Source organism: Seriola aureovittata, chromosome 8 (assembly GCF_021018895.1).
Source record: "Seriola aureovittata isolate HTS-2021-v1 ecotype China chromosome 8, ASM2101889v1, whole genome shotgun sequence".
Taxonomy (NCBI): domain Eukaryota; kingdom Metazoa; phylum Chordata; class Actinopteri; order Carangiformes; family Carangidae; genus Seriola; species Seriola aureovittata.
The window spans coordinates 6,754,617-6,775,619 of NC_079371.1; the positions used below are offsets into that span (position 1 = coordinate 6,754,617).

At 38.0% G+C, this 21,003-nt stretch overlaps 3 protein-coding genes across 5 annotated transcripts; 1 reads left to right on the plus strand and 2 right to left on the minus strand.

Annotated features, from left to right (window-relative positions):
* The first annotated feature begins 1,839 nt into the window (after positions 1–1,839).
* Positions 1,840–6,368, plus strand: zgc:101583 (uncharacterized protein LOC494104 homolog). Of its 2 annotated transcripts, none has more exons than XM_056383310.1 (6): positions 1,840–1,979; positions 2,263–2,395; positions 3,025–3,081; positions 3,383–3,473; positions 4,777–4,937; positions 5,069–6,368. In XM_056383310.1, exons 1-6 carry the CDS (start codon positions 1,947–1,949, stop codon positions 5,701–5,703), a joined length of 1,110 nt encoding a protein of 369 aa, XP_056239285.1. In that variant the 5' UTR covers positions 1,840–1,946; the 3' UTR covers positions 5,704–6,368. The 2 variants fall into 2 exon arrangements, with proteins under 2 accessions (XP_056239285.1, XP_056239286.1); XM_056383311.1 differs by lacking the exon at positions 1,840–1,979 and adding an exon at positions 1,982–2,050.
* Positions 6,369–6,393: 25 nt separating this feature from the next.
* timm8a (translocase of inner mitochondrial membrane 8 homolog A (yeast)) lies at positions 6,394–8,477 on the minus strand. Its single transcript, XM_056383312.1, has 2 exons — positions 8,264–8,477; positions 6,394–7,104 (listed from the first exon to the last, which is right to left on the minus strand). Exons 1-2 carry the CDS (start codon positions 8,372–8,374, stop codon positions 6,943–6,945), a joined length of 273 nt encoding a protein of 90 aa, XP_056239287.1. The 5' UTR covers positions 8,375–8,477; the 3' UTR covers positions 6,394–6,942.
* A 1,238-nt stretch (positions 8,478–9,715) lies between these two features.
* Positions 9,716–20,584, minus strand: btk (Bruton agammaglobulinemia tyrosine kinase). Of its 2 annotated transcripts, none has more exons than XM_056382768.1 (18): positions 20,453–20,584; positions 16,721–16,879; positions 16,491–16,595; positions 15,860–15,941; positions 15,472–15,597; positions 15,318–15,382; positions 15,038–15,225; positions 14,524–14,586; positions 14,266–14,320; positions 14,059–14,138; positions 13,588–13,715; positions 13,280–13,351; positions 12,658–12,829; positions 12,259–12,478; positions 12,029–12,093; positions 11,482–11,600; positions 11,155–11,312; positions 9,716–10,551 (listed from the first exon to the last, which is right to left on the minus strand). In XM_056382768.1, exons 2-18 carry the CDS (start codon positions 16,859–16,861, stop codon positions 10,480–10,482), a joined length of 1,911 nt encoding a protein of 636 aa, XP_056238743.1. In that variant the 5' UTR covers positions 16,862–16,879; positions 20,453–20,584; the 3' UTR covers positions 9,716–10,479. The 2 variants fall into 2 exon arrangements, with proteins under 2 accessions (XP_056238743.1, XP_056238744.1); XM_056382769.1 differs by lacking the exon at positions 20,453–20,584 and adding an exon at positions 18,572–18,611.
* Positions 20,585–21,003: the final 419 nt, after the last annotated feature.

Here is a 21,003-nt window from a genome sequence, read left to right on the forward strand (position 1 = left end):
ATCATTCAATATTGGCAAGCAAGACTTGTCTATACCACTGTGATTATATCAGACGATTATCATTGTGTTTTCATCAGAATGCCAGAGTCCAACTTAGGCCGGTACCACACTGGTTCCCCACTAACAACAAGAAATGTTAAGTCATGCGTACGACTCCATCCCCCTCACGTATATAGGCTCAAATTAGGGTCAAAATGATTTTGAGCTTGTAAAGTGATGTTAACAAATAATTCTAATGTTTGTAGTTGGAAATGAACATTTGTAAACCTGTAAAATACATCTGCATAAGAAATTCAAGTTTGTGCATCTGAAATAGTTTTGTCACCATCTGTGTCCCGATACAGAGCAGCAAACTATAAAAACTCTAGTCAAAAGTTCACACAAAGTCAATCAGTGACACACTGGGAATGTTGCATGCTGAGTTTTACAGTTTTCTGCTCTTTATCTACACAGACATCCATAAAAGCATTTCTTCTTTCCCTGTGTCTTTGTTTAACCTCACCACTGATCATTTGTTCAGTTTTGATTCACACTCTCTCTTTTTTAACAAATACAAATCTCTTTGCCACAAGCACAATTTTTTTTTTTCACATGCACAAACTTGAATGTCTCATGCAGATTTATTTTACAGGTTTACAAATGTTGATTTACAACTACAAACTTTGGAATTGTTTGTTAACATTACTGTAGAATCTCAAAATCATTTTGATGTTAATTTGAGCCTATATAAGTGTTGGAGAGTAAATGGGGGGAGTAAGTAGTTCAGGCATGGCCCAAGCAAGCTAGCCGCCTCCCCATTAGCATTAGCTGCTAGCTTGCTGGCATTGTACATTGATGAATGAATCAAACCATTTAATCATAAGACTGCAAAATAACTAAATGTAACAAAAGTGACTGAATACTTTCCAAATGCAATGTATGTCTAACTGATTGATCTGTCAAACTGATATCTCTTAGTATAACAGGTGCGTCCCACCAGGGAGTTTCTCTAGGATGAGGTGTAATTTTTATTATGTGCACTTACTTCCCCAACTTACTCCCCTGACACCTATATAGGCTCAAATTAGGGTCGGAATGATTTTGAGTTTGTAAAGTTATTCATGCATGAAAAATGTCAAATGTTATTAAATGCACATTTACAGTGACCTCTTTTTGTATAGTGTATGTTTGCATGATAATTGTTCATTTATTCTTTCTGAAAATCTTTTCTAAAATATGAGTCTAACGTCTCAACATTAACATTTATCTTTATTTATGACATGTCTGATTGGATATTTACTATAACCTTGTAGTGCTAGTTGTTCCCTTTTAAGCTACTCACCAAAACAAGAGTCTCATCTTGTTATAAAACCCTATGATAAATAAATGAACCATGTAACCTGTCACTTATTTAGTATATATTGTGCATTAGAACATAATCCCTACTACAACCACCTGTAAGAGATGAGGTGGCTGTTCCAGTGACTGTACAGGACTAATGAAGTAAACTGCTGACTGAGTATAGCGCACCGAAAATGAAACCATCAAGTACTTTGCATCAAGCACGAATGCTCCGCAAGTTGTTGGGCGACCTATACATGGCTTTTTCCCCAGTACAATACTAATACAGTCAGAGAGACTGAGAGGAATTGAGACCAAGTTGAAGTTATATTATAAACTCCATATAAGATTCTGGGCTTTTGACGAAAACATCCGGGGCTGGAGCCCCCAACCCCCCCCCCCCCCCCAGTATGGGGTGTTGTCGAAGTTTTGTGTTTCCCTCTATTTCAAACTAAACTTTACCTTATCCCTAATCCCCAGCTAGTTATCTCCGCTTATTCCCGAGTGTTAATCGTAATATTTAGCAAACATGTACATGTTTAGAGGAAAGCCCCCTCCCTCCCGAGGTGACGGTCCAGCTCGTGCCCCCGAGCCAATCAGCTTCTCCACTTCCTGCTGTTCAGTCAATGACGACGGATGGGGTTGACGTGACAACGGAGGTAAAACATTACAAATGGTACCGTTATGCGACAGTAAGAGCGGTTACTAGTCTTAATTTCACCAAAACCAAGTAAGAGAAGTCGTTAGTCTTCAGTTCTTAACATATCTAACCTTATGAAAAGCTAGTTTGAACCTCTTGGCAGTGGATCGTCAGCTTATCATGTGATCTTTAACATGGGGCGCCTGTTGCTCGACTCGTGAGAAGTTCCCAAAAGCTTCGTTTTCTCACAGAAGTTCGGTTATTTTAGCGTTACATAGAAACGACATTTTATGTTGTTACAGATGGAGGTGAACCGTTTGGATTTCTACATCGGTCTCTCACTGGCAGTGAGCTCCAGTGTGTTTATCGGTGCCAGTTTCATCCTGAAGAAGAAAGGCCTGCTGCGATTGGCCAGCAAGGGTTCCATGCGAGCAGGTACTGTAAGCTTTTATTAGAATAAAAGTAAACTTTAGCCACTTTAAAAATGTCAGTAGTTTAGGAAAGACATCAGAAACTTTAGTTAAGTAACAAGTTACTAACAATACCGTAATGTAAAATACTCCATTGCATTCAAAATATATATGCAATATGGAAGAGTCATGCTCAAACTGTAGTTACAGTATCAGAACTAAAAGGCAAGGCAGTTTTGTTTATATAGGACGTTCAGACCCCATGCAATTCAAAGCCGCTGTCAGTGTTATATTATTATTAAACTTAAACTGATGATTATTTTTTATTATCCATTAAACTGTGGATTATTTTCTCCATGAACCGATTAGTTTGTAATCAACAGTCTAAACCCCCGAAGATACTGAGACCTCTATTTTAAAAGTGCCTCGAGATAAACTCTGTTGTGAATTTCTCGCTCTACAAATAATATTGACTTGGCTAAGGTCAATAACTCGTTACAGGACATCAGTTTGGAGAAGATTTTATATAAAGTTGGTTGTTAGTGACAGAAGCTAGTGACCCTGCAGCTTGAAGTCAGCTAGCAATTATTTGTACCTATTAACTGTAACGTTTACTGTGACATCTACTCCAGTTCTCTTCTCTGTATCTCACAGGTCAAGGGGGGTATGCTTACCTGAAGGAATGGCTGTGGTGGGCAGGACTAATTTCAAGTAAGGGAATGATTCACAGACATAATTCTGCTTTTAAAATGGGTGATGTGTGTTTTCTTTTTTTACTTGGTTACAGTGGCTACCAGCCCTTTCCAGAAACATTGTCGCCTTTGTTCCTCAAAGGGAAAAAGAGGCTCTTGTGGGTTTGGTATTTTTGCTGGTGACTTTGCAGTAGATCTAGCACCCACACCACATCTTTGAAGTACACAGTCCTCCAAAGAACTCATTTTCAAATGTGGGCTGCAACAGCTGCAACAGCTCTGAATTTTTTCACACTGATGGTGATGTTGATATGTTCTAGTGGGAACTGGAGAGGCGGCTAACTTCGCTGCATATGCATTTGCCCCCGCCACACTGGTGACACCTCTTGGAGCACTGAGTGTACTTGTGAGGTAATTGTTTTGTTTTATTGGTGTTTTATTTTTATACCACTGATGCTGCTGATCACAACATGCTGTTAGTGTGATACAGAAATGGGAGAATATCATTAGCACCAACAGCCCTCTCAATACTTAAAATTATATGTCTGGTAATATTCTCTATTCTTCTTATTGTCAGCAAATCCCATGAAAAGATCAAAGCTTATAAGAAGGTCAGCAAAAAGAACGTTACACAATTAAAACATTTTTTTCTTTTTAATTCATCTTGTGATGAGTCAAAGCCATTTATGTGTGAAAACAATTTGCATCCACATAACATTTTCAGGTGTTTTATGTAGAGTGCTCCATCCAAAGTGAAATGACAGCATGAAAAAGGCTAAATCTCTTTTTTTTTTTCTCATTTGGAAAACAGCTTAACTGCAACAGACAGCCCAGCTGACCAAGTCAGTCATTCTTAAGCTGCCATGATGCAGCGATAAAATCCTTATTTTATGACCGCTGCTTAATGTAAAAATCAACATAAATCCTGGTTATTAACAATAGCTCTGCTGAGTTATTCAGTTACACTTGCATTTAAATTGACAATCACAATTAATGTTAGAGGCGACTAAAGGTTGTGTCAACTTTACTGCCACACATCCCCTGATCATCACTGGGACGCCATTTTACAAAAGCTCTGTTTACCTCATGCATACTGAAACACCAAGTCATTATTTTCAGATTTACACAGTCTGGAGGCCATTTTGGAAAAGTAATATTTTGGGAGGAGAAACCGTTTTAGTTTGGATGGAGGGCTGAAACCAAGAGAAAAATATGTTAAAAGTTTAATTGGCTTAATTAGGTCATATTCAAAGTAATGTCTACTAACAAAGAGTGTTTTTTTCCTTTTCAGACCTCTGCATCATGAGTCTTAAAGAGGGAAATATCCAATATTTAGAAAAGAGCAAAAAATTACACAAGTTAGAAAAAAAATCTAATTTTGTGTTACAAAGATTCCCTTTTCCTTTCTTATATCATCTTGTGACCTCTCAGGTTTATCTTGGGACCCTCTGGCGGTCCACATCGTCAGGTTGTGAACCATTGCAGTGTAGCATGAAATCTATGACTGAAAATAGTCCAACAAGTAAAGTGTTTTCTACATATTTGTTACTAATTTTAAAGATTTAACCTCTTAAGAGCCAGGAAAGGTTGGGGAAGAAAAGAACACATTATTTCTTTTGGTCTCTTCTTGGGATTTGTTGATGATGATGATGATAATAAAAAATATTTTATAAGTAGTAGTGTCACCATTTGTGTTATTTTGTTTTCTTTCCAGTGCTGTGCTCTCCTCTTACTTTCTGAATGAGAGGCTGAATGTGCATGGGAAGATTGGTTGTTTGCTGTGCGTCTTAGGCTCCACAGTGATGGTGATCCATGCCCCGCAGGAAGAGGAGGTTTCTTCCCTCACATCCATGGCAGAGAAGCTCAGAGACCCAGGTAGAGACAGAGGATGATCAGTGTGAATTTACTCGTGTGATCTGATTAACCATGTTGTGAAAATGAAATCCCTGATAACGGTTGGATGGATTTTTTCAGGGTACTAACTCATTCTTGAATACTCCCATTAGGTTTCATTGTGTTTGCTGTGTGCGTTGTGGGAAGCAGCCTGGTTCTTATCTTTGCTGTGGCGCCGCGGTTCGGACAGAGGAATGTGCTGGTCTACATCCTGATCTGCTCTGTGATTGGCTCCCTCTCTGTGTCTTGTGTCAAGGGCCTGGGCATTGGCATTAAGGAGCTGTTTGCTGGGACAGCAGTGCTGAAGGAACCCCTGTTCTGGTCCTTAATCATCTGCCTGGTAATCTGTGTCAGCATTCAAATCAGTTACCTGAACAAAGCCCTCGACATCTTTAACACCTCCATAGTCACGCCCATCTACTACGTCTTCTTCACCACGTCTGTCATGGCCTGTTCAGCGATCCTATTTAAGGAATGGTTGAGTATGACCACTGACGAAGTAGTGGGAACGATTAGCGGATTCCTCACCATCATTTTAGGGATCTTCCTCCTCCATGCCTATAAGGACATTACATTTAGCTGGGATTCCCTCCCACTGTACCTAAGGAAGGGTCCTCAGGGCTTTCCATGGGGCCACCAGCCTTATGTTGCTGTTCCCAGCCATGACAGCCAAGCAGAGGATGAGATGAAGCTGCCAAGAGAAGGAGGCTCAAAAGCAGGGTGGGGTACACACCAGAGAGCTCCTTAACAGTCTTGTGCCTAAGAAAAGAAGTTGCTTATTGCAATTCTGAAGTTTTAATGCACATCACAGCTTTACAGTATGACAAGTTTACTAAATCTGAATTTCAAGTCTGTCTTACACAATGCAGTATGCACTGAATGAACAAAGATGCCTTAAAATGAGCACAATTTTGCTGTCAACACACTGGAATCCATATAAAATGTATGTTCTTAGTCATACACGATGGTACATCCACACCTTTTTCCTTTGGTTGGTAGTATATCATGTATATACATGTGAATGTCTGTTGCACTGCTGTCTTTTTTTTTTAATTTTTTTTTTTAATGTTAAGTTAAATTCATTGAAGATTTAATATTAGCCTGCATAAGCCAGACTGTGCCTTGTTACTGAAAATGATAACCTGTTCAATGTTGTACAAATGTATGAATTGATTTGTGATGGCGGCAAAAACTTTATTTGCCCTAAATGCATTCAATCATCTGTTGTTTCTGAACAACTTTGAATAATTCCTGTGATGAGTTACTGTTAATACCTCATACAAATTGCACCAAAGAATGTTTTTCCCTGTATGAATTAATTCCCATCATTTGCCAAGCTGTAATGCATCTCTGATGTAACTATACCTTTATGTGTTTGATAATGCTGATTAAAACATAACTATAACAACAATACTTGACTTCACTTTTCCAAACAAAGTATTTGGCATTTTGTTTATTGCATATGTGCAGTCTACAACCTTTAGCTGTTGATCACGCCTCTTAAGTCAAGACATTGTTAGTTCTCTTAAATTACAGCAGTGTGTGAGGTGAAGTCCTTGTGGCTGTCAAAAACAGTTGGCAAGTTGAATGTCCCAGATGTGTCCGTCTTTCTGCATCCTCCCACACTTAGCCCACTAGTTACAGCAGTGGATATTAACAAATTCAAGCTCACAGCCTGACCACTATAATGGCTTGAATTCAATCACTTGACAAAACCAATCTAAGGGCACTGCTAGCAACAGAGCACAAATAAGTGTTTTGAAATACTCATATCCCGCTAAGTGGAGGACAAATAAAACCCTAGACTTCTGCATGAGTTCATACATTGTGTTAATCTCAGGCACTTGTAACACAAGTAACACTTCATCTTGTTCCTTCTTCCAGTTGATCAGACAGTTCTGCAACATTCAGACAGCTGTGTCAGGACCAAGTGGCCTTGTCACAGAGCAAGGGCCGCGTGTCTTGTCAGTCCTTTTAGTGACAGTTTTTACTCTGACATGGTCTCAGAGAGTGAGCCCCGGCTCCTCTGAGTCTGTTCCAGTCTGTTTAGGATGAACTGGCTAGTGTCAATAAATCGCTCCACACAGTTAACGAAGCACATTTCTGTCCTTGAGTCCAGCTTTGGCCCAGGTTTATCCATACATTTCTCCTGGAGACAGAGATACAACAATTTAGCCAAGGTCCAACGGATCATACAGGGTATTACAAATAACATTAGTAGGGCTGCGATCATCTGTTGAATTATTTCAGCTCTAAATATTAGTACTCCACATTTAATACACGAGCTCGTCTGCAGAAAGAGTGAGAGAAAGTCCTGGTATATTACAGGAGCTGCGACTTCAGGATTCACAATGCAAACATTAAAGGGGAGAGTTAAAGCACAATTTAAACTCATTATCCAGCAGTGGTATGCTTCTTCAATAGTATTATTGTGATTTTACAGCACTACAATTATTTGACAGCTTTGGTTACTAGTTGCATACAAAACATATAAAGAGCTTGTAGAATATGATGCTTTGTTACTGATAAAACTACCCAACAGTATGTACAAGTAGAGCTGAAAAGATTAGTCAATTAATCAATTAGTCGAATTACAGAAAATTCAAGATTCCATGTAAAAATGCCAACTATTTCACTGTTCCAGCTTCTTGCTGCTTTTTCTTTAAATTATTATGGTAATGTTTTATGTATTTAAATATTTTAATGATAATTTTAAGGCTTGGACAAAACAAGCATTGTGAAAGTGTCTCTTTTGGCTCTGGGTTACCGAGATGGCATTTCTCACCAATTTCTGAATGAGAATATTATTACGAGATTAATCCATAATGACAATAATCATTAGTTGATTACGTTGATTATGTTGATTAGTTGATTAATTATATGTAACAATCACAGTAGACATTTTACATTGTGTACGTTTGCTTTTCATACTTAAAAGTGCATTTTTCCTGAATATACTTATCTTTACTAAACGTTTCAAATGAGTGCTGTTACTTGTAGTGGAGTTTTTTTTTTTTTTTTTTTTACAGTGTGCTAATAGTGCTTAGGATAAAGGAAAAGAAGTTGTAAAATGTAAAGGATCTGAATTACTGGTGTGCTTAACAGAAGGCTAAAGTGACCGAGTAACATACGGACTGCTGGGGTCACAAATGGCCCAATGTATACGTTTAGAAATCATTATTTAACAGCAGCAAATAAAACCCGTGCATGCAACTTTTATGTATTTATAAGACAAGCTGGCAATAAGTTACAGACACGAGTAAGAAGCAAGTAGCTGAGCTCCACTGCTAGCTTAAAGCTTATCTTACCCAGCAAACCTCAGTCATTTGATGAACCAGCTGCTGAAATCTTTGTTTCTGAGACTCGATTTCGATGAAATGCTGAAGCTGAGGGTCGGCTGTCGCTCCCTGGCCGTCCATATTTTTCTAAAGAGAGGTCGTACGAGCAATATTTTTGTAATTATGAATGCCTTATGGCTGTTTTGCTGACCTTCACGTGTGAGAATGGAAGACAGGAAACAGGAAATAGTTCAGCCAATCACAGAGCGCGTTCTTCTTACGTCACTTGTCATCATAAGTAATGTTTCATTTAAAAAAACATTTTGAATTAATTTTCTGTAAGTGGGTGGTTGAAGTTTTCTATCAACCTGTTATTTTTAAACATTTAAACTACCTATGAAACCTTCTAGATATCACCAACATAAAATATTATATAATAATAAACATTTGTATAATTGTACAAACAAAGAACAATCACTCTTCAAGACTTAATTGTAATTTCCATTTTGCATATTACTTGGACTTGGAAGTTAATCTTAAATAATAAAGTCTTTTGAAAAAAAAAATTATTAAGAGGTGAAGGTGTCTGAGATCTTGGAGTTTATGGATATGAGTTATACCTTTAAGTTAAAATTAAGTTAATAGCTCTGGAATCTTTCTAGTACTTTATACCAAAAACTGTTGTTAGAAAAATGGATGTCCTACAGTTTATATTATTATGAAACTATGATGTAACAAAATCACTGAAAGGTTGTCTAAATATCATCAAGTTCTTTAGGAAAAAAAACATGTTTTGCACACAATTATTCTCCCCCACCAAACCATTTTATCAAATAGTGAATACATAATTGCAGAAAACATAAACATATTTACAGCGTTGGAACATTGTTTTCCTTATAGGCTTACAAAATGAAAATGCTCAAATTCTATGTTATGAGGAATTTCTTAGCTCTAAAAATGTTCCTGTTAGCCTCCATGTAAATAATATCAAATGGTTATAAATACTGTTGCTAGAGGAATTGTGCAGTTAATGAAATGCAGCTTTGAACAGCAACAGCTACAAAAATTAGGACTTTTGTTTTCTGTAAAATAAATTGACTTTAACAGCCACAAATGTGCTAACAAAATGTATTATAACGGAATTACATTTACAGTAAATATAAAAATTGATATAAAGAAGACACAATAAAACATTATGATAATTTTATGAAATCCCATTAACAATATTCTGGAGAAAAATGAAATGAATATTTGCCAACCAACCAAACTTACAATTATTTTGGAAGCAAGAGATATTCTATATTATGAAAACAAGAACCAAAAAATACAACAGTCTATTAACCTATTCATCTTATTAGGCAAATTTGATATTCATAAGTCCAAATTTTCTTGCCTGTCCATAGAACTATTGATTGGAATTGGAAATTATTATATGTAAGTCTGTTAAACTTTAGTAATAAGAAATATGTGCACACTTTCAGATGTTATTAAAGAAATTTGTTTATTTTTACTTAATTATATTTTCTCTGTCTAAATGTATCATCATTCATGATCTTTGTATGTTCAGACTTTTTACTTTAAAATGTAAATCTTATCTTTTTAAATGTACTTTACTCTTTAAAAACTGATTAAATGGATGTCTGATTGTAGTTGTCATGTCACCCTTGTTATGTGTGACATTGTTCTAAATAAAGTTCTTATTATAAATGATCAAATTAAACAAATAAAGCAAATGCCAACCAATGCAAAAGTATTATTATTACTACACTACAAAAGAGTTCATATTACATGAATAGGCCTATTACTGTAGATGTTTTCTCATTTTCATTTCACATGATGTTTCAGTCATTTCAAAGCCTATCATACTTGGCTTTTATTTGTGCAATACATCTGCTTTTACAAAGCTTGTTTCCTCATGCAAAGTCATCTACATCCCACAATGATTCCACAGAATACAATAAAGACATACAATAATTTTAATCCATTAACCTTCAATAAAATATACACATATTAAATGCTGATCTATAGGACTGTACTTATGTGATAAAAGAGCTTTTCTAATCATTGAGCTATAATGACATTCACAGTACACATATTCACATTACAGAGGACCTCAATGTGGCTGTGTTGTCTCATGTTCAAGTTGTTAACTGTTTTAACATTGTGTTAACTTTCCAGGGACAGCCGGAGATGCTGCTCTGTGGGGATCAGAGTGAACTGTTTGTGTGTGTGGATCATTTTGTGATCTACTGGAGCTCATACAGCAAATCCTGAACAGACAGTGACAGCTCTTGAAAGGTGGGTCTCTCATCTGCTTTCTGAAAACAAAACAAGGAGAAGCTGTGAGATGGTTGGTGTTCAGAACATATTTCCATACACTATCATCAGTCTGTACAAGATCATTGTCATTACACAGCCAACAGCCGGTGGTGGAAGAAGTATTTAAATTCCACAGTGTAGAAATACTCAATAACCCTATAATATAATTATGGATGGCCCAATTCTGAATAATCCACATTAGATTATTGGTTTATAATTACTGATAAATGAATGCGTAAACAGCAGGTACTTCATATACGGGTAGCTTAATCTATATATCACAATTTATAAATTGATTATATTTTGTACTGATGATCTGAATCTATAAGGTAACTAGTAACGAAGGCTGTCAAATAAATGTAGTGAAGTAAGAAGTACAATATTGATGTAGTGGAGTAGAAATGAAATGTAGCTGCCATAGTTTTCAGTGCAATATGTCTGTGAAGATTCTCAGTCATCCAGGTCATAGTTATCCGACAAAAGCTGAATTGAGGGCAACTGGACTAGATACTTGAAGACATTTCACTTCTCATCCAAATGCTGCCCTCGGTTTTCAGTTCAGATTCCACCACTGCCCACAATACGATACGAAACTCACTTACATCGATCCAACAGCTTGACATAATGCTGTAGACTTTTTCGTTGGCCAGCTGGGGGCGGTAGAGGCGCAGGCCTCGGGACACCTGATCCACTATTTCCGTGTTGTTTAGGCGTTCATATGGAAGCCGCCCCAAAGTGTACACCTCCCACATCAGAACCCCTAGGTATTTGTAGAAATAGTTAATGTGGTGAGAAAATAGTTTAACACAGATGTGTATTCATTGTTTGTGAAGACATTTAAACATAGATCACACTTCTAACTGACCAGAACTGCAACAGGGAATTGACAGTTGAAACTGAAATATAGACTGTACACTATGTTGACTCACCATATGCCCAGATATCTGACTTGCTGCTGAATTTGCAGTACAGGAGGACCTCAGGAGGTGACCAGCGAACAGGGAACTTGGAACCTGCTGAGCTTGTGTACTCATCGTCTAAGACATACCTAAGGCAGTGGTGGAAGATCTTTTAGTTAAAGTGTGAAAGTACATATACCGCAGTGTGAAAATACTCTATACATTCCAAAGTTTTGCAATTGAAAAAAGATTAAGTGCCGACATTTTGTCAAGACATTCTACTTAAAGGATCAAAAGTAAAACTATGCACTGTGAAGAAAAAATGGGTTCCATAAGTGTTATGGTTGGTTGAGGTGGAGCTGATTATAATTACTTCACATACTGATTAAAACCTCATCTTGGTGTTAAAACTCTTAATATATAACACTAACCCAGTAACTAAAACTGTAAAGTGTAAACTAGCTTAAGACATCAATACTCCAAAAAGGTACAGAGAAAGTACCTACAAATTGTACCTGTGTCGCAAGGGGATTTTACTATTAGACTTTATTAGGCACCAGTGTACAGAGTATTTTACCTTGACAGTCCAAAGTCAGTCACTTTGACAGTTCCATTGCCATCTACTAAACAGTTCCTGGCGGCCTGGCAATAAAACAAACAACATTCTTGATTTAGGTGTGATCATTAAACTTTAGCCTTATCTCCAAACACATAATCCCAGTGTATCTCAGCATAGCATGATGCAGTGATGTAGGAATGTAGTGGGATATGTTTTGCACTGTTACGCAGTAGATGTTTGTCTCTCACCAGGTCTCTGTGGATGTACTGATTTGACTCAAGATAGGCCATGCCCTCAGAGACGTCTTTACACATCTCTAGGAACTGGACAGTTGTTGGGTGCTGCTTCAGGCCTTCCCTGAGGTAAGTCAGCAAGCAGCCATTTGAAAGGAACTCAGTCACTATGTAAATGGGTCTTTGTGTAGTGCAGACACCATACAGCTGGACCAGGTTCTCATGGCGAAGCTTCCTGGTTTGAGCAAAAGGAGAAGGAAGTTAAGTATTATGAGTTAGTTTTCCTCACAGTAGTTACAGAACCTACACTTCCCAGTGTGACACATCAGTTTTTTCAGTCGCTGGCTGTCGCACGTTGAGTGATCAATCAAGATTGTGAACTGAATCCAAAATAAGACTCTTAGTTTTGCTTACATCATGGTTTTGGCCTCTTCAATGAAATCATCTTCAGACATGGAGCCCTCTTTAATCATCTTAATGGCCACGTCATGCTGGCCCTGCCACTTCCCATACTTCACCACTCCGAACTGACCGGTGCCCAGCTCTTTGATGAAGGTGAGGTGACGGGGGTCAATCTCCCACACACCTGGAGCAAACAAGAGAGAGTGGATGAACACTTTTATACCTCCTGCGTCTGCTTTAAAAGAATAGTTCTACATTTTTGATATATATGCCTTTATTTGCTTGACTGATATCACTGTTAGTAGCAACTAAAATGTAACGTTCTGCAAGAAAGAGAGTAAGTGTATTTCCAAAAATGTCAAACAAGGGACTCATTACTTTTAACAAATGTGCTGGTGTCCTGAACCACTGCTGACAAATGATCATTATGTAAATACATGCAGCATTTATACAACCTCAGGAAGACTGGTGGTTTATAAATTACACACACTGAGAAATTTTTAATCAGTCGCCAGAGGTTAATCACCAGAAATGATGATTAATAAGAGAGTATAGGGAGGAGCCAAGAAGTAGGTGTATTTCAGCTCTGCCAGTAGTACATGTCATATTGATGGTTATATAGTCATTCTCTTACCATAGCCAAGCCCTGCTGTTGATGGGGGCCGCGCCCGGTTAGAAACAATGTATTTCAGCCTGCTAACCATACCTAGTGAGGGAGATAATAAAACCTCATTATTACCTGTAAGATCAACATTATTAATGGATGGACTTTGTCTGTTTCCGTTTTTAATATTTTGTTTGTGTGCGTATATTTTGTTGCTTTACCCCTATTTCCTTTTTCCTGCTGTTACAACCAAATTTTAATTGTATCTTATAAATACTGGAGAAATAAAATCTGTTTTTTCTATTAGATATCCATATATTCAGAGCTACTGTATTAACCTGCTGAATTGTGCTGGTGGTACTTGATGAGGTCGGGGATGCTGCTGAAATGATGCTTCTCTGCAAGATAAAACTGTCCCTGTGGGGTGGTGCAGATGTTATAATGTCTGCAGCTTCCGCCTGTTTCCCTGTGGAGAGAAAAGGAAAAGTAAATTAAATTTTAGGTTTTCACAGGTTTTCATCAACACAGGAATTTATTATTTATCATGTATGCATGAGTAGGTCATATGTCCTCAGTGTTATCCACAATGTAGTTCAGTCTTAGAGCTCTGCGATGATAAAGTTCCACAGGCTGATTAGTCCAAGTTTTGCATGAAAAATTTACATCTCTCTCCCTCTGTCGCCCACTGTTTCCGCTTTCATTACAAACAGTTCTTCTTTTGATACATTCACACATGAGTGGAGCCAGTGGATGCTGTATATAAAAGGTGCACCATGCAGCAATATTTTAACACCACTGAGCTTACTCACACGCCACCCTTACTGAACAAAGACACAGTGTATTTCCCGGCCTTGCTTGAGTCCCGTACCAAGAAGCCTCCATCTTTGTTCTGAGAACGGGAAACAACACATAAGAATATATAAAACATACATTTCAAATTAAATGTAGTCCAGCTAAGATGAACCAATTTGTAGGTGTCCTCCTAGAACATAATGTATGTTGGTCATCGAGTTTACCTCAGTCTTTAACAGCTTTTCTGCCTGGCTACGGTTCATGTTCTTGCAATACCAGCTGTGAAAATAAATATGAATAACATTTTTCCTGTGTACTATTTTTGTAGTATTCTTTGCTTCAGCAAACAAGAATATATTGATACATAGACAAGGAACTTTGTTTGTTTGTTTATCAATCATCTAACATAAAAATGATAATTGTATATTTACATGATGTAAGGAGAATTTCAGACAAAACATTTCAAAAGTTCCCATACTCACTCAAATCTTTCTAGCCCACTTTCTGCTTCAACAACATAATTACTAGGTATGTATCCTTCTTTGCTGCAAAAGAAACACATTGTAGATATTAATATTGTCTACATGCATACACACAAATGAACAATAAATGTGCATCATGTCTGGTCACTGACACACTATTAGCTACTTAGCTAGTTTGCTAAGTAGCTACACTAGTAACATCTTGTGTATAAATGATTAAATCCAAGAACACTTTACAAAATTAATTTGGGTAAATAATATAAAAACAAATCCATAAAGATATGCTGTATATATTCAGATCTGTATGTCTATCCTTAACACTGTCTCCTGTTCTTTATGCACTGGTGTTGTTTTAATTTATGTGCTTCAAAGGCATCAATGAGTATTCCCCTTTTGTAAGCAGGGAGCTTGCAATCATTTTATTTGAACAGCATTTTCCCACTGTTTTTTTGCAGTGGACCCCGGAATGTAAATGTAATCAGTTCGGCCTCCTGCATTCATTTCTTCCTCTCACCCATATTTGTCTCGGGCTCTCCACCAGTTTGTGTCAGCCATCTCGAGGATGGTGTACTCTTCATCCTTCCTCAGCTCCAGGTCTTGTTCTGTCATGGGTGTGTAGTTATACTCAGCTATGACAGTCATGCCGGCAGAAGGGGCAGGTGGCTCAGGAGGCTGTGGAGGTAAAGGCCGACCCGGCTTCTCCTGAAACAACATATAATTAGCGGATGTATTTACAGAACAAAATAGTCTGTTTTTATTTGGTGAATATCAATGTGAAAGGACTGGGTCTGTACCTCTGTTGGGGTGGGAGGAAGAGGTTTCCTGGATCCCCTTCGCCGAGATGGTTTAGATGTAAAGCCTATTAATGACATTATTTAACTCAGGATCAGTGAAAAAGTTTAGTTGTTGATTGTAGCACATTTCAAACCAAAAGCAAATTGTTCTCACCGTTCTTACTATCCAGCACCTTGCAACCCATAGCTTGTTTAACTTCCTGCTGGCAGCACAGCCACACCCCATCGACCCAGAAACAAGGATGGTATTTCTGCATCAGGTCCTTGTTGAAGCGCACCACTATGCACAAGTATGGACACACACACACACACACACACACACACACACACACACACACACACACACACACACACACACACACACACACACACACACACACACAGGACATTTACATTAAGTCAACATTTGCATTTGCATAAGCATACAACTCTTCTCATGTGCAGGCACTGGGAGATGGGCAGATATAACATTGCCTATATGAGAAACTGTGACAAAATTATAAATAAAAGATACATTTGTAAATGTATATGCATATACTTACTTTCCTTTAGCTTCTTTATCCAATGAGCACGGATATCTTCAGTCTTTGCAAAAATGTACAACGGCCCTTCATCATAAACGATCTGTGGCAAAAATGAAAGAGAGTAGCTGCACATCATATGTAGTTACAGTTTTGCACAAAGTGTGACGAAAGCCGCGTCCAAATGTGTTCACTGCAGTTCAGCAAAGAAACTGTTGCTTGCTCATTCTTTGATGGCTAAAGCCGGCCAGACTCATTTTTACCTTGCTTGCGATTTAACACGTGTGCAAAGACAAACACCTGCACAATCACTAAAAGCCCCTGGTTCATTTGAGTGTGAGAGTTGGTTTCACTTCTTAACAAGAGACTTTCACGATATTAACTATTGGAGGTAGGGACAGCTTCTGTCTGTCAAGGAGAAAACTTGCTCACATGTTACAAGCCTCTCATGTGTGGCATCTTGCAGCTTGTACATAGTGGCAGGTGACAAAAGTCAAATAAGGAGTGTATTTCATTTGCTTTATTTATTATTACTCCGTTGCCTAAATCTATATTGTGATACATGGCATTCTTGCTTATTTACGGTGGTGCAGGTTTGTCTGTACTTTTCATGACTGTCGTGAGGTGATTGTTAATTGACAAAAGTGTCTACCTGGAAAGCATACATGCGCTCGAGTGGGGAGTTGGGCTCCGTCTGGACCGTCTCTACACACTTGATCTTCTCAAGGTCAACTGATCCTCTCAAACCTTTTCGCTTCTGCTTAACAGATGAGGAAACAGTTGGGGAACTCATGGATAAACACACAAATGTAGCTGCACCGTTCTTTTAAGGTTGGCAGCAAAATTAATCTGAGACAGATGTGATGCTATTTCAATACTTACGCCTTTGTCAGGATCAAAATCATAGTAGGCTACTTTTTCCTGGGTGAGAACAAACCATCTCTCCTTGTAGTTCAAAGGGGATGTCTTCTTCTTCTGCTGAGATCGTTTAATGAAGATTTCTTCCAGTATAGGGTCTGACATGATTCGGTCAGAATTAATCTACATGTGAACAAGGAGGAATGAAGACTTCTGTAAAGTATAATAGCAGCATGACATAAACTTTTTTCTGTGTGGCAGAACAACACTGAACAGTACATTTACACCTCAACTCAGGCAATAATCTTCCTGTTGAGTCACTGACTCGTCTGTTACCGCTGTGCTTAGTTTGGCATTATAATACAGCCATGGGCTGTGTGCTCACACTTAACAGTTCAGTGTTTTCATTTCCTTTAGAAAGTTTTAAATAAGTATGTTAGCAGAGTTTAAGTTACTACTTGCCTGCTCTAGATAGAGTCAGAGCAATATCAGGGCAACACGTGAGACTACAGATCTGGAAAGAGATGGAGAGTCATGGAGCATGAATGTGAGCAAGTATGAACGCGTGATTAGCTGTAATTTGCATAAACCCTGCTTTTCATGCTAGCAACACCCCCCCCCCACTATGGCACATCTGTGTCTCGTCTGAGCTATTATATCCTGGTCATCATGACAGTGACCTAAATATACAGTATGCTTTTGTACTGGGAGGCCGTGCAAGTAAATATTGGATAAAAGTGTCCACCAAATATCTGGTCTGGAAATATTCCTCATGATAGGTTGATGTTCTCTTACACTGTAGGGGATATAGCGCAATTACATGCATCTAAAAGCGTTTTTTGGGGGGGCTGTTATATTTCATATGACATAAATGTAGACATCTCCGTCTGGCTTGATAGGCCAGCTATGCTTTCTCACAATGCAGACACACACAAACACACACATATAAATACTTTCTTTTTTTTCCCCCTGATTTGAAATACCATTTTTTAGAACCAGCAACCTGGTTGTTAATGCAATAACCCAGTTCCATAGTTTCATGTAACATATTCAAATGTACGCTCTTAGATAAGAAACAACATCTAAATGATATTAGTCTACTGCCAAACTGATCAAATAAGATATCAAACAATCTCACCATCACAAGGCACCATCACTTTCTCTTTCACATACATTCACACACCCACTCACAAACATAATCACATTTTACCTGCATTATATGCATTTTAAGGTAGGCAAGCAAATGAAAAAGGCTCTCTGTTCTTAGTTTATAACAGTATTGGTTAGCATCTGCTAACCACCAGTGCTGCAGTGAAACTAGCGCCTCCAAAACAGGACAGGGCCTCAATTTATACCACAGGTAGATGAGAGTGGGGTAAGACAGAGAAACACTAATGTCTGTTGATGAAACACGATAATATAGATTCTATAAAAGCACTCAAACATGCAACCCATCATCAAAACAGTAAATATAACTGGCAATATGCAGGAAGAAAATAACCACAAATGTAGGAAAAAAGTGAAAATGTTCCTTGCGATGTTGAATCATTTGTCTGAACTGAACATCAACAGACACACCAGTGACAGGCCAGTGTTCAAAGTTAGCATTTAGTATGAAACTGACAAATAAAATCAGCTTTGGTTGCAGCAGACTGATGCAGGACTAAAACACAAATTACATTCCAGTACCACTTTTACCAAAAAGCATTATTCACCACTGTTTTTCATCAAGCAAAAACTCTTCTTTAACATCCAAGCGGTGGTCTGGACACATTCTATTCTAAAACACAACAAAAGTACACAGTACCCTAAAGGGAGGAAGTCATTGTGCCATATTGCCAGGTCAAACATGGACTACCAGATGCTCAGACTCACCCCTGTCACACAGCTGAGTGCTCACTGCCTGTTAGTCTCTGTGAGATGTGTTTGCACTTCAGCTCAGCCTATTTTCAGCCTGTGAGCACTTCCTTCTATCATATGAACTGTAACACTACCAGAAGCTTCTGTCACTGCCTGCGAACCAAGAGTGTGACATTTCTTCACACTAGTCTGACAATACCTGTTGGTTTTGTTTGTGCCGTCATGAACAGACAGACGTGTTCCCTATTCTGAGAAACATTGTTTACTCATTCCTCATTCGTTGCAACCCAGAGTTTTCTCACATCACTAACTTGAGTAAAGGTCAATCAACTCTGATAATGGATAATCTGCACACTGATGTGCCATCAACCCTCTTTGTCTCTGATCAATTGGAGCCAGTGGACTGAAACCATATGTCCACATTTCACTGTATCACTGACACCAGAAGCAGATTTTCTTTTTTTCTTCTTTGGAAGGGAGTTGACTCATGGTGGCTGACACAGACAAACTGATAGGGAAGTTGCATCAATGCTGTACCGCAATATGAAGGCAGAATAAAACCAAGTGCCCTGCAGCACTTCAACATTGTTTCTCTCTCAAATATGATTGGCACAATTACATACACACTTACATGCCACTTACAACTATATGCAAGGCTCCCTTTTTTTAGATTTTGCAGAATGATCCTCTATTTCTGCACAACATAACAACATTTTCATACTTCGTGGAGTTTCTTTTTCTCAGGCTCTAATGCTTATCAGTTGCTTGTGTGGTTTTGGGTTGTGAAAAACCATATACAGCGTCTGTAACTTTTCAGCAACTCAAAAGTCAAAATAACCCTTCTAATCTCATAGAATCATCTAATCACAAGAAAATAAATTGACTGTTTCTGACTTGGGTGGCTGTCAGAGTGATGGAAAACTGATCTTTGTAACCTGTAAATATTGCCCACTGTGTCACTATGTTGGTGCACGCAAGGCAGCAACATACAATAAAATGAAAAGGGTCCAATTAAATAAGTTATAAAGACTAATGGATATTTTTTTGGATGGAATGCAGTTGTTTATTTCATTGCACGATGTCCACTCTGTATGACACCGCAAACACAACCATATCATGAAAGAGTTGGTTTAACAGGAACCTGTTAAGATGCTCTCTTTTCCTGACATTTCCTGACAGATAAGTAGTATATGCAAAAGAGTGTGTGAATGTGTGTTAGTGTGTGTATACGAGAGAGACAGTGAGAAGAAAAGATAACGAGAATCATATTCATTGTAATTTGTTCGAGTTAAATCTAACCACAGAGAATGCTCCCCCTCCACATATTAAGATATCACATCAGTTTAACATTGTGGTCTCCTTGTGGAGGTTAGTTGTCAGAAATAAGATTTCCTGTGATGTAAAAAGAGCTCATTTTAGAGAAACTTCTGAAATTGTAAAGTATAAAAGTGCTCATGAATTCAGAATATTCAAAAAATAATCATGCGTATATTATAATGGTAACCAACGTTAAACTACTCTCTGATTTTCACCCGATCATACACGTAAATGGTTCTAGTGATGTGTCAATACAAAGGTTTAAAAAAATATGCAACAAGTTTTCATTGCTGCAAATTATAGCAGAATACACCACAGTGAATTATTGTGAACAAAACATTCAGAAACAAGTATAACATTCTTGCATTTTAGCCGACAAAATCATTAACATTTGACTTATCTATTTGTGTATTTGTAGTTTTGTGGTGAGCACACACTTCATTTTAGATTTGCATACAGTACTTGCATAAATCTGCACAATACTTTCTACTGCTTTTTCCCACATTCCTTCAAATGAAACACATGACTAAAAATACTTCTTAACCTTACAGACTACATTCAGAGAGCTATGTTACTTACCCAGACACCCAAAAAAGTCAAGCATCAAACAGACAGCTACAGATGCTGAGGCTTGTAGCGATGGCAGAAACCTTTCTTTAAGCTGCTCGTCTTCCATTAAATGTGTTGGTCTGTGATGCAAGAAGTTTAAACTCGCCCACAGAGAGGAATCGACTATGCTTACTTCCCCTTTTTCTTCCTGCTCATTTTCATATCGGCCCTCTGGACAGTTTTGGTGATAAGTGGAAGCGGGCTAAACATTAACACAGGATCATATTCAGGTGCTATAGACTCTTACACTCTTACATTTTTATTTGAGGGGATATCTTATCCAGTCTGCTGCTAATTTGGCTATTACAAGGGCAGGACATAAACACTATTCAAATTGGTAACTTGTGCAGGCATAAGAACGCCTGCTCATTGTTTTACAAAAACGAAATGTATAACTTTTTTGCAGTTGCACTTACTTTAAATTTGAGCTCTTTGATATCTTATTTGTAATTTTTGACCTCCCAATATTTGTGGCCGCTAGGGGGCAGACGCTATGACAGCAGCGGGTCCACAGCTGGGGT